The sequence below is a fragment of the Chionomys nivalis genome, chromosome 24, assembly GCF_950005125.1.
Source record: "Chionomys nivalis chromosome 24, mChiNiv1.1, whole genome shotgun sequence".
Lineage (NCBI taxonomy): Eukaryota > Metazoa > Chordata > Mammalia > Rodentia > Cricetidae > Chionomys > Chionomys nivalis.
Genome location: NC_080109.1, coordinates 43,367,632 through 43,382,983, shown reverse-complemented (window position 1 = coordinate 43,382,983; position 15,352 = coordinate 43,367,632). Strand labels below are relative to the sequence as shown.

Here is a 15,352-nt window from a genome sequence, read left to right as displayed (position 1 = left end):
TGCTTGAATTCTCAGCAGCTAGCCAGGGGTGTGCTGACATTGTTGGGGTCATTTTCCTTACAGCCATTCTCATGTAATAAAAATCAAACTTTATTTAAAGTAGAAATAGAATTTTTGAGGCTATAAAATTGAAGAATTGTAGTATACCCCTGGCATTTGCTTTAGAGAGACTTTAGAGAATGAGATGGAAGTCGGCTGCCTTTAATACCTGTGAAACAGACTGAACTTTTGCAGGTTGTTGTTGGAGATGCATGAAGAGTGTTTGGTGAAGCACGGCTTGTCCTGGAATGAGTCCATATAGTCTTTTCTTTCTCTCTCTCTCTCTCTCTCTCTCTCTCTCTCTCTCTCTCTCTCTCTCTCTCTTTTGCGTTCTTATTTTGGTTTTTAAAGACATGGTTTCTTTGTAGCCCTGGCTGTCCTGGAACTCTCTCCACCACTGCCTGCTTTCAAATATTCTTTAACCCAGGAATTTTCATTCTGGAATTCCTCTTAGTTATTGCAGAAAATCATCAAATATTACACACAGTGTCTTAACTGCGTCATTGTGATTTTTGCTCATACTAATAAAATATTGGAAATGACACAAACATCTGTCATAAAATAATTGTTACTTAAGCTATATGCGCTGGGAAACTCTGTAACCTTTAACCATGACATATGTCCGTGTTTGCTGCCCACCCAGAGAGGATAACACCAGAATGGCATCCATATTACTAAACCACAATCACCAGGCTGGTTGTCTTTCCTGTTGGGATGATCAAATAGAGTTTATCTTAGCTCACAGTTTAAGGGATGCAAGGCCACCATGCTGGGAAAACCAAAGCAGCGGAAACTTGTGGTGTCTGGTCCCAGCAGAAACAAAGGAAAGGGAGGAAGAGGGAGAGAGATGAAAGGAGGGAGAAAGGGAAGAAGGTTGTGGGGAAAGGGAGAGAGAGGGGCAAGGCAGAGACAGAGGAGGAAGAGAGAGGGAGAGATAGAGATAGATAGATAGATAGATAGATAGATAGATAGATAGATAGATAGATATATAGATAGATAGATGATAGATGACAGACAGACAGATGAGATCAAGACCTGCTGCAGGGACACATTTTCAGTGACATTTCCTCTCCTAAAGACTTGCACTTGGTGGGCGGTGGTGGCGCACACCTTTAATCCCAGCCCTTGGGAGGCAGAGGCAGGTGGATCTCTGGGAGATCAAGGCCAGCATGGTCTACAAGAGCTAGTTCCAGGACAGGCACCAAAAACTACAGAAAAACCCTGTCTCGAAAATCCAAGAAAAAAAAAGACTTAAATCTTGAAGACCCCACAATCTTCTGATCCAAAACCGTGACCCCACTTGGCAATCACATGCTCATACACATAACTTTGTTGGTGACATTCCATATTTAGATCACAGAAGTCAGTTTTGCCTAAATTTGACAAAATTCTCCTTGCCATATTTTCCCATGTGCTTATAGGATTCTATGTCTTTGGCTTTTCTCCAGCCCCTCTTCCCTCCAGCTACACTGGGCCATCTTCACTGTTTACACTCACTTCTCTGAGGAACCCTTTACAAAAATGGTTTTGTGGGCACATAAATGAGGACAATTCGACGGTTCGTATTTCCAGCCAAGTCCTTCCACACTCCAGGTCCCTTTAGCAAAATACCGATTCAGTATCACTACGCGTGTTTAAATGATGGATCAACAGGCTTGGCACCGAATTTCAAGTCTATGCATAGTAACTGGACCTACGCACAGAATCCTCCCTGCTGGCAAATGACAATGCCACTTATCTGCCAACTGTCCTCAAGGCCAATGTGTTTTCTAACTACTACTACTCTACTGTATGTGTGTGTGTCTGTCTGTCTGTCTATCTATCCAGATCTAGAGATATATATGGAATAGAATGAATCTCTTCATCTGGCTGTTATTTATTTATTTATATATATACAGAGTCTCATTCTGTAGCCCAGGCTGGCAGCCTGAAATTCACTGTGTATACCAGGCTGTTCTTGAACTTGCAGCCATCCTCCTGACTCTGTTTACATGTTGTATTCCTGTCCATAAGCCAGGTCCTCTCACTCCTCTGTCTGATGTCATCAGTGAGGTGTCGCTCTTCACATTGCCTTCTGGCCAGTGTTTGGATGCTAACCTTAATGGTCAAGGGTCTGGCTATGTTGGGCCACATTGCAAAGATTCTTTTAGAACAAAAGGAGGTTTTAATGGGTTTCATGGCTTCTTTGTCTTTCCTTGGGAAGATCTCTGTCTCTGTGGGTGATCTGCCTTGCTGCTGTCACTGGGAACTTCCTATTCCCATCACTCATTCGAAGGCTCTTGTATTTCAGGCTTGTCCTTGGCTATCTTTCTGATCCAAGTGAGGACCTTCAGGATCCTGTAAGTGACAAATTCTTTAAGGAGATTTGGGTTTCGACAGCAGCTCGGAATGCTACCATTTATGACAAGGTGAGGTTTACTTATTCCCCTCCTCCCCCCCCCCGTGCTTTTTCGTTCATTCTTATCCAAATTTTACTGAGACAGATAGAATATTATTAGTATTAAATAATCAGTGTACCTCCATGTTGTAAAATCTATCTCTTTGTAGACATTCAAATACAACGATCAAAGGGCTAAGGATGTAACTTAGTGGTTGGGTCCTTGCCTAGCATGCCCAAGGCCCTGGGTTATCACTTAGAAGAGGCCTTAGTGACATCCTGTTCACCATAGGATGGATTCTCATCAACAGCATCATGAGCACCTGACTAAGCAGCCTTTGAAGGTGTTTAGTGACAGAGAGAAGATAGATCGATAGGATCCAAAGATGAGCACACTGGTACTCAACCCATTTCAGTTGGTTACCCATAGGAACTGTGTGGTGACTTGGTTCTCCCAAGTCTTCCTTTCTTCCTTGCTGTTATTAAAGGGTTAAGTGTTGTTTGATGGTGGATAGGTTACCTCAGATTTGTTGACCATTTGTGTGAGAAGTTGGGTAAGAATGTGTCCTCCTTCAGGTCTCCTAGAGCCCCTACTGGACAGACATCTTCTTAGTGGGACAGAATGTTGCAAACCCATCGTACTGCCTGTTCAGTCCCTGAAATTGGGGAGAAACAGAGAGAAAAGACATTTTGGTCACAATGGGATAAACCTGCACATGACCCTGTGGAATTATGTCTCTTGGTTACAGGAATGATGCTGAGTCTGTGGGTTCCTGTCCTCATTTTTATCCAATGCCTACTGAAATATGCAGGGTAAACTGCTGTGGTATCTGGACCGTATTTTGTCAACAAAGTGTTAGATGCTAACAACTGTTAACACTAATCGAACTTGCAATTTACCCCTCAGACAGGAATCTCCATTGAAACTCAGGGATGGTCATTTTAGCATTTCCTCCCAGCATGCATTCCTCACTGCCAGCTTATCTTTATTCTGTGGCTAATGAGCTCTATAGATGATAAAATGAGAATGTGGCTGTGGGCTTTTGAAATGGAAAGAAGTCTCACAGTGTCTTTGTAGCATAAAAAAACCAGCAACTATACTCAGAGGGTGGTGGCAGCGCATGCCTTTAATCCCAGTACTTGGGAAGCAGAGGTAGGTGGATTTCTTTGAGTTTAAGACAAGCCTGGTCTACACAGCTAGTTCCAGGACATCTAGGACTGTTACACAGAGAAACCCTGTCTCAAAAAACCAAAGAAGAAACAAAAGCAGCAACTATGGTTGGTTGGTTTGCTTGGTTATTTGAAACCAGGACTTACTACATAGCCCAGCTGGTCTTAAACTTATGATTCTCCTGCCTCAGCTCCCATGTGCTGGAGATTACAGGCAGGCATGTGCCACTACGCCCAGATGTAAACAGTAACCCTTTGCCCTGTGCTTTGACATAAAATTGTTTCATAAAACAAAGCTTTTGCCTGTTGGAATGAATCTCTTCCATAAGGACCTTGTACTTGTTTTTAAATAAGTAACTCTGTTTCTAATTTGTCTTTCAACAGGTGTTCCGTTGCCTCCCAAATGACGAAGTGCACAACCTAATGCAGCTGAGAGACTTCATAAGCAAGCCCATATTGGCAAAAGATGACCCCATTCGTGCCGAGGAAGAACTGAGAAAGATTCGAGGCTTCTTGGTGCAGTTCCCATTTTATTTCTTATCTGAGGAAAACCTGCTGCCTTCTGTCGGAACCAAAGAAGCCATTGTGCCCATGGAGGTTTGGACTTAAGACAAAATTCTTTGCAACCCAAGGACTTCCAGTGTGGAGACAGCATTGCATATGGTGACCTCCCAAGAGTTTTACAGCCAAAGTCAGGCCTGATGCACTCCTGGGACCAAACCACCAGACGTTTTAGAGAGGCTGAGTGGGACAAGGATCACATCAATAGAAGGACACTCGGCATAAGCAAGCCTTCATTATTCCGCCTGCCTGTCCTTGAGGAAAGTGGTTAAGTTCTTGTTGGTAGTGTTGTACAAACAATACCAAACACAGATATCAAAACCCATCTCCTTTGCTAACGAGAACCTGCCTGTAACTGGGATCCAAGTTGCCAAAAGTTGCCTGATTCTCTTGTTCTTTTCTGATGCTCATCTATGCATCTGGGGCCCACCAGACATGCCCTCAGCTTGTCCACACAGCCCTGTTTAAGAGATTGTTTATCAGGGAAAAGTGTGGAGAGTCACTTCAGAGTCCTCAAGATTCCAAATGAGGCTATATCCTTCTGGTTCTGATGTGAGGGTATAACTAAGCCAAAAAGTTGCTTTTTGTTCCTTTTCAGTCACCGTTGGGACAAAACAGGTTTTGCATTAGTCACTTCTGAGGAGAGCAACGGTGCATCTTGACAACAGGAAGGCATTAAATTCCAATGCTGAACAAGAAGTTTCCCTTGGTTTCCAAAGACACTGCCAAGTTGTATCCTTGTCGTTGAGCCCATCTGATAAAATCTGTAAACACGTGCAGGGTATGCCAAAACATAGCAACCAGATAAACACAGAGAGAGTCTCCAAGGCATCAGCGGGAATCCAGTTCAGATAAAGGACAAGCTTCTCCGTTTATAGAATCCCTGTTCTACTTAGCCGCTGATTGACCAAAAAGCTGGATTTCTCCATAAGCAATCCAGTGGATGAAACTAGCCTTCCAAAAGAATCAGAGGCATCATAATGCCTTCCAGCTAAGAAGCAGGAGTCTGGCCTTATTTACCCTTCCGTTTCCCCACCATGTCTTCTCTAGGGGAAAAGTGCTAGGTTGTAAAGATGGGTGACGTTGCTCCCACTGAGGACTGACACAATAACATTCCAACTCGATTTCCATAGAAGTAGCTGTAGTGATTCACATTGTCCCCATGTGAAATCTGGATATCCACTTTCCCTTTCAGAGGGTATGGTGTCCTTTAGAGACCAAATTTTAGAGTTCCTTTCGCATCCTAGGAGCATCTGTGGATTCCTGGAAGCCTAGGGTCCTTTGGGGCTCCTCTTCAAAGCAACTCCTGACCCATGTTTTGATGAACGAATATGCTGGTTTGAAAGATGACACAGAACCACAAAGCCAGTTCTATGGGTTAGTAACGGGGTGACACTCACATCGAGGGAGGATGGGAACATTCCACAAATGAGGTGGGATTCGTAATCAACATTAAAAATGAATATGTTTTTATGAATAAATAAATAATTTCTTATATGGACAAGGATGGTGCCTATGCAGATCAAGATAAGATTACATTTAAAATATTCAATGTGCATGGAATACTTAAAGATTTATTGTATTTTAATTTTAAAAAAATCTTTAAAATGTTAAAGTTGCTAACCATCTGCTCTTGGTTTTTGTATACAATGTTCTCATAAGAACATAAAGAACCAGTAAGGGCCCATAAATCATCTACTCTGACCCTTTCCCATTGTATAGATGAGGGAACTGAGACTTGTATTGGAGGAGGGGATGATGTAAGCCACCCAACAGATGTGCAATAGGCTTCTGTAGCCAGTGCCAGCCTCTTGTCGCTTCACGGCTACCCCGAACTGAGGACATGCAACTCGCTGTTCTGAATCCTGTGGTCTGGGTTTATTTGTCTCTGCCTGCTATAATGAGCCCACACCTAGCAGGAACTTCATAGGTTCTTTAGTGTTCAGAGCCTGAAATCATGCCCAATGCAAAGAGGGTGCCAACAAATGTTTGTGGGGCGAATATGATATAGAAGAGGGAGCCGATGAAAACCACACTGAATCTTCCTGCTGGTAAACTTCTGTGGCAAGTTTTTTCCACTGCATCTTCTCAAAGATAAGATGCTTACTTGCAAAGAGATCTGTGGGAACTGTTTACAGAGTCCAACTGTCTACCACGATGCACAGGACATGGGCATGAGCTCGACCACAAGCTCATTGCCTGCCATTGTTGGCCGCCACTACTGCCTTCTAGAACTACAGCGCCATATCTGATAAAGACTTTAAAATGTTAATAGTCTGTGTCTTGAGAAGCTGTTTCAGATCTACTCAGCGTTTCAGATTAACCACAATCTCTTGAAATGCCCATCAGTGCCCACCTAATGTTCTGCCAATCTCTGTCATAACCTTTGTTTTCAAGAGGCCAAAAAGTCCATTGTTAAAAGAAGTGAAGAGTAGGTGCTTGTGGGAGCTGTTGTGGCCACGCACCAAGCTTAGTGCTGTGGTAGCAAGTGGGGTACAGCAATTCCCTTCAAATCAATGAGGTGGTCTTAATCCTGAGCCACAGCACAGCACAGAGCAACTGAAGGGATTTATGGTGAAATAAAAATATTTGTTTTTAAAGTGCTTTTCAAAGAGAATTTTGTCAGTAGGCGATCACGTTGTGGAGCGTTCATTTGTGATAGAAGAACTTGGGTAAGAACATGATATAGTTGTGCTATATCCCGAATGAACACAGCTTGAAGACATATGCCAGTATGCGCTGAGATTCGCTTCTCTGTATAGCTGGTAAAGTGCCTGTTTTATGAGCACGAGGGCCTGAGCATGGACTTTTGGCGGCTATGTGAGAAATGGCCTTCATCTATAACCGGAGCTAGCACCATGCAGAGGAGACAAGTGGGTGGGTCCCAAGGCTGTTGGCCAGCCACTCAGCTCATTCCACAAACTCTGAATTCAGTAAGAGAACCTGTTTCAAAATGTAAGGCAAAGAGCAAAAGGGAAGGAAGGCACTTCAGTGTTAGCTTCTGTACTTCCAGACACGCACACACATGCACATTTTCATGAACGCATACACAAAGTCTACATTGATTTTAAATTATTTTAGGTCAGTCTACAGAGTCATAGATGTTATCCTGACATTTTCACACACAGGTGTCATTATCCTTAGTTCTCATTTGTTCCCCTCCCCCTGTCTCCCATCATTCCCCAGTGCCCTCTATTTCTTCCTTTAAGAGTCTGCAGTTCTTCCTACAAGCATTCCTTATCCCTAACCAGAACTCTTCTTTTTAAAAAAGATTTATGCTTTTTTATTTATATGTATGTGTCTGGGAACATGTGCCATTTGTGTGTGCACCTGTGGAGGCCAGAAGAGGGCGTTGGATCCTCAGGAGCTAGAGTTACAGGTGTTTGTGAGCAGCTTCCTCCTATATGAAAACCATTTTAGATGAGAGGAAAGTTCCCTGGAGTTCCGGCCGGCGGAGGCACCAGCAGGCAGGCCTAGGCGGCGGAAGCAAGGGCGCGCAGGCAGGCCCGGGCAGCGGAGGCACCAGCACGCAGGCAAGTCCGGGCGGCAGAGGCACCGGCGTGCAGGCAGGCCTGGGTGGCGGAGGCACCGGCAGTCAGGCCCGGCAGGCAGGCCTAGGCAGCGGAAGCACCGGCGCACAGACAGTTCCGGGTGGCGGAGGCACCGGCAGGCAGGCCTAGGCGGCGGAAGCACCGGCGCGCAGGCAGGCCCGGGCGGCGGAGGCACCAGCACGCAGGCAAGTCCGGGCGGCAGAGGCACCGGCGTGCAGGCAGGCCCGGGTGGCGGAGGCACCGGCAGTCAGGCCCGGCAGGCAGGCCTAGGCGGCGGAAGCACCTGCTCGCAGGCAGGCCCAGGTGGCGGAGGCACCGGCAGGCAGGCCTAGGCGGCGGAAGCACCGGCGCACAGACAGTTCCGGGCGGTGGAGGCACCGGCAGGCAGGCCCGGGCGGCGGAGGCACTGGATGCAGGATAGTGCGGGCAAGAAACAGTGAAGCCTGCACTGAGAACAGATTGCCCCGCTACAATTAAATCAAACCCAATAGATAGCATCGGTAAGAGGAGATGGGCAGACGCCAAGGCAAGAATTCACCCAACAATCTGAAAAACAACATGAAAACACCAGAACCCAATGATCTTACAACACAAGGACTTGAACACCCTATCACAGGAGAAGAGGAAAAAACTGACTTTTTGAAAGCAATAGAGTCCCTTAAAGAACATGTAAAAAACGCCCTCATAGAAATGGATGAGAAGTATAACAAAAAGTTTGAAGAAATGAGTAAATACGTAAATGATACCCTGGGAAGCCAAGAAAAAACGATCAAACAGGTAATGGAAACAGTCCAAGAATTGAAAACTGAAATGGAAGCAAGGAAGAAAACACAAACTGAGGACCAGCTGGATATGGCAAATATAGGTCAACGAGCAGAGACTACAGAAACAAGCATAATCAATAGAATACAAGAGATAGAAGAAAGAATCTCAGATTCTGAAGACAACATAGAGAAAATAAACGGACTGATCAAAGAAAACACCAAAACCAACAAATTCTCATCACAAAACATTCAGGAAATATGGGACACAATAAAAAGACCAAACCTAAGAATAATAGGGATAGAAGAAGGAGAAGAGGCACAGCTCAAAGGTCCAGAAAACATTTTTAACAAAATTATGGAAGAAAACTTCCCCAACATAAAGAAAGATATTCCTTTGAATATTCAAGAAGCATACAGAACACCAAACAGACTGGATCAAAAAAAAAACGTCCCCTCGCCATATAATAATCAAAACACAAAATATACAGATTAAAGAAAGAATATTAAGAGCTGCAAAGGAAAAAGGCCAAGTAACTTATAAAGGTAAACCGATCAGACTTACACCTGACTTCTCTATGGAAACCATGAAAGCCAGAAGGTCCTGGATAGAGGTACTACAGAAACTAAGAGACCATGGATGCAAACCCAAACTACTATACCCAGCCAAGCTATCGTTCACTATCAATGGAGAAAACAAGACATTCCAGGATAAGAACAAATTTAAACAATACGTTGCCACAAATCCAGCCCTACAGAAAGTAATAGAAGGAAAATCACAACCCAAGGAATCCAACATTGCCAACACTGCCTACAATAACCCAGGCATCTAGCGACCCTTCAACAGCACAACTCAAAGAAGGGAGACACACAAACTCTTCTACCAAAAGCAGTAAGAATAACCGGAGTTAACAACCACTGGTCATTAATATCACTTAATATTAATGGTCTCAATTCACCAATAAAAAGGCACAGGCTAAGAGATTGGATACGAAAACAGGATCCAACAGTCTGCTGTTTGCAAGAAACTCATCTCAACCACAAAGACAGGCATCTACTCAGAGTAAAGGGTTGGGAAAAGGTTTTTCAAGCAAATGGTCCTAAGAAAAAAGCAGGTGTGGCCATACTAATTTCTAACAAAACTGACTTCAAACTAAAATCAATCAGAAGAGATCGACAGGGACACTTTATACTCATAACAGGAACGATTCAGCAGGATGAAGTCTCAATCCTGAATATCTTTGCCCCTAATATAAAAGCACCCACTTATGTAAAAGAAATATTGCTAAAACTCAAGGCAGACATCAAATCACACACACTAGTAGTAGGAGACTTCAACACACCTCTCTCACCAATGGACAGGTCAATCAGACAGAAAACTAATAGAGAATTAAGAGAATTGTTGGAGGTAATGAATCAAATGGACTTAACAGACATCTATAGAACACTCCACCCAAATAGGAAAGAATACACCTTCTTCTCTGCAGCTCATGGAACCTTCTCGAAAATTGACCACATACTTGGAAACAAAGGAAACCTCCACAGATACAAAAAAATATCAGTGTCCACCTGTGTCTTATCAGATCACCACGGATTAAAGTTAGAAGCCACCAACAAAGCTACCCCCAGAAAGCTGACAAACTCATGGAAACTGAACAGTCAACTACTGAACCACACCTGGGTCAAGGAAGAAATTAAGAAAGAAATTAAAGTCTTCCTTGAATTTAATGAAAACAAAGAGACAACATACTCAAACCTATGGGACACGATGAAAGCAGTGCTAAGAGGAAAGTTCATAGCACTAAGTGCCCACTTAAAGAAAACGGAGAAAGCATACATTGGGGACTTAACAGCACACCTGAAAGCTCTAGAAAAAAAGAAGCAGACGCGCCCAGGAGGAGTAGAAGACTGGAAATAATCAAACTGAGGGCAGAAATCAACAAAATAGAAACACAGAAAACAGTCCAAAGAATCAATGAAACAAAAAGTTGGTTCTTGGAGAAAATCAACAAGATTGACAAACCCCTATCCAAACTAATTAAACGACAGAGAGAGAGCACGCAAATAAATAAGATCAGAAATGAAAAGGGGGACATAACCACAGACACAGAGGAAATTCAGAGAATCATTAGATCTTACTACAAAAGCCTGTATGCCACAAAACTGGAAAATGCAAAAGAAATGGACACTTTTTTAGATAAGTACCATATACCAAACCTAAACCAAGACCAGGTGAACGATCTAAATAGACCTGTTAGTCGCGAAGAATTAGAAACAGTTATCAAAAATCTCCCTTCCAAAAAAAGCCCAGGGCCAGATGGTTTCAATGCAGAATTCTACCAGAACTTCCAAGAAGAGCTAATACCTATACTTCTTAATGTATTTCACAATATAGAAACAGAAGAGTCATTGCCAAATTCCTTTTATGAAGCTACAGTTACCCTGATACCAAAACCACACAAAGACCCAACCAAGAAAGAGAATTACAGGCCTATCTCACTCATGAACATCGACGCAAAAATTCTCAATAAAATACTGGCAAACCGAATCCAAGAACACATTAGAAAAGTTATCCATTATGATCAAGTAGGCTTCATTCCAAAGATGCAGGGCTGGTTCAACATACGCAAATCTATCAATGTAATCAACCATATAAATAAACTGAAAGAAAAAAACCATATGATCATTTCATTAGATGCTGAAAAAGCATTCGACAAAATTCAACACTCCTTTATGATAAAGGTCTTGGAGAGATTAGGGATACAAGGGGCATACCTAAATATAATAAAAGCTATTTACAGCAAGCCAACAGCTAACATTAAATTAAATGGAGAAAAACTCAAAGCCATCCCACTAAAATCAGGAACACAACAAGGATGTCCACTCTCTCCATACCTCTTCAATATAGTGCTTGAAGTTCTAGCAATAGCAATAAGACAACATAAGGGGATCAAGGGGATCCATATTGGAAAGGAAGAAGTTAAGCTTTCATTATTTGCAGATGATATGATAGTATACATAAGCGACCCCAAAAACTCTACCAAAGAACTCCTACAGCTGATAAACACCTTTGGTAATGTGGCAGGATACAAAATCAACTCCAAAAAATCAGTTGCCTTCCTATACACTAAGGATAAGGAAGCAGAGAGGGAAATCAGAGAAGCATCACCTTTCACGATAGCCACAAATAGCATAAAATACCTTGGGGTAACTCTGACCAAGGAAGTGAAAGATCTATTTGGCAAGAACTTTAAGTCTTTGAAGAAAGAAATTGAAGAGGACACCAGAAAATGGAAGGACCTCCCTTGCTCTTGGATTGGGAGGATCAACATAGTAAAAATGGCAATTCTACCAAAAGCAATTTATAGATTCAACGCAATCCCCATCAAAATCCCATCAAAATTCTTCACAGATCTGGAGAAGACAATAATCAACTTTATATGGAAAAACAAAAAACCCAGGATAGCCAAAACAATCTTATATAATAAAGGATTGTCTGGAGGCATTACCATCCCTGACTTCAAACTCTATTACAGAGCTACAGTACTGAAAACGGCTTGGTACTGGCATAAAAACAGAGAAGTTGACCAATGGAATAGAATAGAAGACCCTGACTTTAGCCCACAAACCTATGAACATCTGATTTTCGATAAAGGAGCTAAAAGTATACAATGGAAAAAAGAGAGCATCTTCAACAAATTGTGCTGGCAAAACTGGAAGTCAATCTGTAGAAGAATGAAAATAGATCCATATATATCACCATGCACAAAACTCAAGTCCAAATGGATTAAAGACCTCAATATCAGTCCAAACACACTGAACCTGATAGAAGAGAAAGTGGGAAGTACTCTACAACACATGGGCACAGGAGAACACTTCCTACGTATAACCCCAGCAGCACAAACACTAAGGACATCATTGAATAAATGGGACCTCCTGAGACTGAGAAGCTTCTGTAAAGCAAAGGACACTGTCACTAAGACAGAAAGGCAACCCACTGACTGGGAGAAGATCTTCACCAACCCCGCAACTGACAAAGGTCTGATATCCAAAATATACAAAGAACTCAAGAAATTAGACCGTAAAAGGTTAATCAATCCAATTATAAAATGGGGCACTGAGCTGAACAGAGACTTTTCAACAGAAGAAGTTCAAATGGCCAAAAGACACTTAAGATCATGCTCAACTTCCTTAGCAATCAGGGAAATGCAAATCAAGACAACATTAAGATACCATCTTACACCGGTCAGAATGGCTAAAATCAAAAACACCAATGATAGCCTCTGCTGGAGAGGTTTGGAGAAAGGGGCACTCTCATCCATTGCTGGTGGGAATGCAAACTTGTGCAACCACTTTGGAAAGCAGTGTGGCGGTTTCTCAGGAAAGTCGGGTTCAACCTACCTCTCGACCCAGCAATACCACTATTGGGAATATACCCAAGAGATGCCCTAACATACAACAAAAGTATATGCTCAACTATGTTCATAGCAGCATTGTTTGTAATAGCCAGAACCTGGAAAAAACCTAGATGTCCTTCAATGGAAGAATGGATGAAGAAAGTATGGAATATATACATATTAGAGTACTACTCAGCAGTAAAAAACAATGACTTCTTGAATTTTGCATACAAATGGACGGAAATTGAAAACACTATCCTGAGTGAGGTAAGCCAGACCCAAAAAGAGAAACATGGGATGTACTCACTCATATTTGGTTTCTAGCCATAAATAAAGGACATTGAGACTATAATTCGTGACTCTAGAGAAGCTAAATAAGAAGGTGAACCCAAAGAAAAACATATAAGCATCCCCCTGAATATTAACCTTCATCAGGCGATGAAAGAAGACAGAGACAAAGACCAACATTGGAGCACTGGACTGAAGTCTCACGATCCAAAGGAGGAGCAGAAAGAGAGTGAGCACGAGCAAGGAACTCAGGACGGCGAGGGGTGCACCCACACACTGAGGCAATGGGGATGATCTATCGGGAACTCACCAAGGCCAGCTGGCCGGGGACTGAAAAAGCATGGGACAAAACCGGTCTCGCTGAACATAATGGACAATGAGGACTACTGAGAACTGAAGAACAATGGCAATGGGTTCTTGATCCTATTGCACGTAATGGCTATGTGGGAGCCCAGGTAGTTTGGATGCTCACCTTAATAGACCTGGATGGAGGTGGGTGGTCCTTGGACCTCCCACAGGGCAGAGAAACCTGCTTGCTCTTTGGGCTGAGGAGGAAGGAAGACTTGATTGGGGGAGGGGGAGGGAATGGGAGGTGGTGGCGGGGAAGAGGCAGAAATCTTTAATAATTAAATTAATTAATTAATAAAAAAAATCAGAAAAAAAAAAAAAGAAAGTTCCCTGGACACGGAAATCAGGCCTGTTGCTAATCTACTTAGACAACACAAGTCCAGGATCAGGGGCCCGGTCTAGTCTGTGAGAACTTCCAGGCCTGTCAGAGGCCACCTTGTCACCATGTGACCCCTTCTTGGTGCAGGCAAGAGACTGGGTCAGGAGAGGAGGGGAGAGAAGGAAGGAGAGAGAGAAGTGGGGGGAGGGAGAGAGAGAGAGAGAGAGAACTGCTGCTTCCTATTAGGCACAAGAGCCCATCACCCTTATGACTTCTAACTAAGGACCCCCAAAGACCCATCTCCAGCGGTCACACTAAAGGTTAGGGGTTCAGCAGAATTTGGGGGAAAGGGTGCAAGCATTCAATGTAGAACAAACTTCTGAACTCAGTCATGTTTAACCCCAGCAACCACTATTTTAACCTGGGCTGTTGCCCTTGTCCCTCCTCACGCCAGGCTTGGCAATGTTGGTGTTTTTGCTGTCACCCTCTGTGACAGAGGCGGAAGGGACCCTTCATGTCCCCTCAGCTCATGAATGTCTCTTCATTTCCTTACAAGTCTGTCTGAGGTCCGTGACTCTTGGCAGTTGGTAATCTGAAGTGAGCTGACCCAGCCCTCAGCCTGGAAACTTCAATCTGGAAGAGTTCTGGGAAAGAGGCTCAGGGGGTCTGACACAGAATAAAAATCTCTCTGTCTCTGTCTCTGTCTCTGTATCTGTCTCTGTCTCGCTCTCTTTCTCTCTCTGTCTCTCTCTCTGTGTGCACTCACTAACCCATGTGTGCACATGTAAGATGTCTTATTCTATTGCCCTCTGCGGTTTTTCGTTCCTTTATTTCTTTGTTTGTAGACAGGGTCTCTCTGGAGCTGGGGTTGCCATTTTGGCTAGCATGGCTGGTCTGTGAGCTCCAAAGAGCCACCTGTCTCTGCCCGTGCATTGGGCCCTGGCTTTTCCGTGAGTTCTGAGCACCTGAGCCCAGGCCATTGTTCTTCAACAGCAGGTACCCTACCCCTGAGCCATCTCTCAGCCTTGATTTGAGAGAGAAGGGTGTAAAGAAGAGCAAATGCCACAATGTGATTCCTCATGATGACTTTATCTACACATGAAATAGTCCTGCTTCTCACAGGATTGGAAGGATGCAGCGTAGCAAGGCAAAGTGGGTCCACTCCCGGGATTTGGGGTCTTTGCAGGTGGAAGCAGAAGACCATCAACTAAACAGCAAGGCCCAGGTCAGCCTGTGCTACAGAGGACCAGCCTCAAACATGAAAACAAAAACCTAAAAGCATCCAACCTTTCATGGTTTAATTTATTTTATCTTTCCGGGTTTTTTTTTTTTTTTTACCATTTATGATTATTAATTTTAAAAGCAATCAAACATTGTGTAAAAGGAAATTGTTGCAATGGTCATCTTAAATTTCAGGTTTTAAAGTCAGGTTGGATAGCAGTCCAAGCAAACCATGGATTTGATTACCCACTGTTTCCAGGCAACAGTCACTTTCCACTTCATTCTAGATAAATGCCCTTCGCTGTGTGTTGTCCTAGGCC

The 15,352-nt window shown here is 43.3% G+C and overlaps 1 protein-coding gene across 4 annotated transcripts in view; it reads left to right on the top strand.

The window, feature by feature from the left end:
* Pld1 (phospholipase D1) overlaps positions 1–6,690 on the top strand; it is a 208,851-nt gene extending 202,161 nt beyond the window's left edge. For all 4 annotated transcript variants that reach the window (XM_057756858.1, XM_057756859.1, XM_057756860.1 and 1 more), the window contains 2 exons: positions 2,330–2,447; positions 3,971–6,690. In XM_057756858.1, coding sequence (XP_057612841.1) covers positions 2,330–2,447; positions 3,971–4,195 — 343 coding nt within the window. In that variant the 3' untranslated portion in view covers positions 4,196–6,690. The remainder of the gene's footprint in view (positions 1–2,329; positions 2,448–3,970) is intronic.
* Positions 6,691–15,352: the final 8,662 nt, after the last annotated feature.